This window comes from Echinops telfairi, unplaced genomic scaffold, assembly GCF_000313985.2.
Source record: "Echinops telfairi isolate 266 unplaced genomic scaffold, ASM31398v2 ScPeMD7_10;HRSCAF=50, whole genome shotgun sequence".
NCBI lineage: Eukaryota > Metazoa > Chordata > Mammalia > Afrosoricida > Tenrecidae > Echinops > Echinops telfairi.
The window spans coordinates 12,239,916-12,241,888 of record NW_022103907.1 but is presented as its reverse complement, the minus strand read 5'-3'; the positions used below and the strand labels follow the sequence as shown (position 1 = coordinate 12,241,888).

Genomic DNA, 1,973 nt, shown 5'->3' with positions numbered 1-1,973 from the left:
TGTAAGAGCCCCCAATAAAATGTTGTTTTTTAAAAAAGAAAACCGGGTGGAAGAGTAGACCTTTACATAATTATACTTAAGACAAAAATCTTACCACCAAATAGACCCTTTTCGTAAGTGAATTACTGTCGTGTCTGTATGTAGAGGATCATGTATGTTTTATGTACCTCTGAAGGAGGAAACATCTTTGCTTATTTTTTAAAAAAAAGAATATTTAAAATTTGTCCCTAACATCTTTTTTCTCCACGGAGAGCAAGTTCATTTGGTGACTGCTGCTGGCAGTGGTACCCAAGAGAGACAAGATGGGAGAGGTGCTGTGACAGCGAGGAGGCCTTCGGGGGCTACACACGTCTCACACGGGAGACGGCAGAGCTCTGGGTGTGCGGAAAGGGCCATCAGCCAGTCAGCACCATCCGGACGAGCTCCTCATAGCTGACACAGCCATTGCTGTCTTTGTGCCCTGCCACCGACATCTCTACTTCTTCCTCTGTCCTGTTCTCGCCCAATGTGACCAGGACATGCCAGATTTCAGCCCCCATGATGGTACCGTTCTTCCCTTCCTGGTCAAACATACAAAGGCCTTCAAGGTCATCCTCGTAGGTGCTCTGGTCCTTGCTCTTGGCCGCAGTCTGCAGCACGGGCAGGAAGTGCTCAAAAGCCAGCACCTTCACATTCGTCTCACCACTCTTGGGGTTCCCCAGGACCTTGAGCAGCTCGGCGTTGGTGGGGTTCTGGCCCAGGACCCGCAGCATGTCCCCACACTGGCTGTGCAGGATCTTGTCATCACCTGTTTGGTCAAACAGCTGGGAGGCCACCTTATTAAACTCCTTGGTGTGGTCCTCGGTGAACTCACCCATCTTGACCGCTCAGGTTTCGGACCTTTTCCTGCAGTAATGGCCTGTTCCTAAGATTTTTATACCATAAAAAATTGGTTCTTTGCTCATTTCTACATGAAGGTGAGCAAGTATAGGCAGTTCCTAGATTATGAATGACTTCCGTTCCACTCCTAATTATGTCTTTAAGCTTAATCTGTACATAAATCAGAACAGTGAGGATGGTCCCTCTCTAACGTTACTTAGATGTGTGTTTGTCCGAGTGTGTAGTGTACTTTTCAATGTATGAAAACCTTAAACGTTTCATAATGCAGTAATAATAATAATGCTTTGATGAGCATTGCAAAGTAGTTCCCACTCATTATTATGAACTGTTGCATACTATGAATTTTTAATATAATAGGCCTCACGAGGATTGATTTGTAACAACTGGCTGTGCATCATAAATCAGAAATTTATAACCTAGGGGACTGTCCATATACAATTTTGAGGAAGAATACCGAAAAAATCTACCATCATCAAGTTACTTCCAACTCATGTGACCCTATAGGACAGGCTAGGTCTGCCCATGTGGGCTTCCAAGACCGCAACCCTTTATAGGAGTAGAAAGCCTCATTTTTCTCCCTTGGAGTGGCTGGTGGTTTTGAACTGCTGACCTTACAGTTAGCAACCCAATGCATAGCCATACAATACCAGGGCTCCTTTGAGGAAGTGTGGGCTTTGATGCTTTAATTTTGGTACTTTGATTTTTCTAAGTGGGAAGGTAGTTTTATTTTTAACACTAAACAGAGGAGGTGTTTTTGCTCAAGCTTTTTGGGAAAGATTTATGTTGCCTTGAATATTAGTTTGCTCCCTCTTGTGTCTGAAGCAGATTTGGCTATTGTTTTAAGTTCCTGTACTAATTTTTTGTTATCCTTATACTTAAAATATATATATATATATGTTACAATATGGATGTCATTAAAACATATTTAAAATATTTTAAAGAACATAATAAGAGGATCACTTGTATTTTTTTTTGTCACTCAGTGATTTAAAAAATAAATGCTATATTGGTCCCTCGTTGCCTACCAGATGAAGTCTAAACTCCTTAGTTAACAGGAAGAATCCTTCACGTTGGCTCTGCCCATCTTCTGCCTT

The 1,973-nt window shown here is 42.2% G+C and overlaps 1 protein-coding gene across 1 annotated transcript; it reads right to left on the bottom strand.

Moving 5' to 3' along the window:
* Positions 1-395: 395 nt before the first annotated feature.
* Positions 396-857, bottom strand: LOC101647024 (myosin light polypeptide 6-like). The gene has a single exon (XM_004711115.2). It carries the CDS (start codon positions 855-857, stop codon positions 396-398), a length of 462 nt encoding a protein of 153 aa, XP_004711172.1.
* Between the last annotated feature and the right edge of the window lie 1,116 nt (positions 858-1,973).

What these genes read in the sequence shown, in the direction of transcription:
- LOC101647024 (XM_004711115.2), bottom strand. Translation starts at nt 857, where the DNA reads ATGGGTGAGTTCACCGAGGACCACACCAAGGAGTTTAATAAGGTGGCC.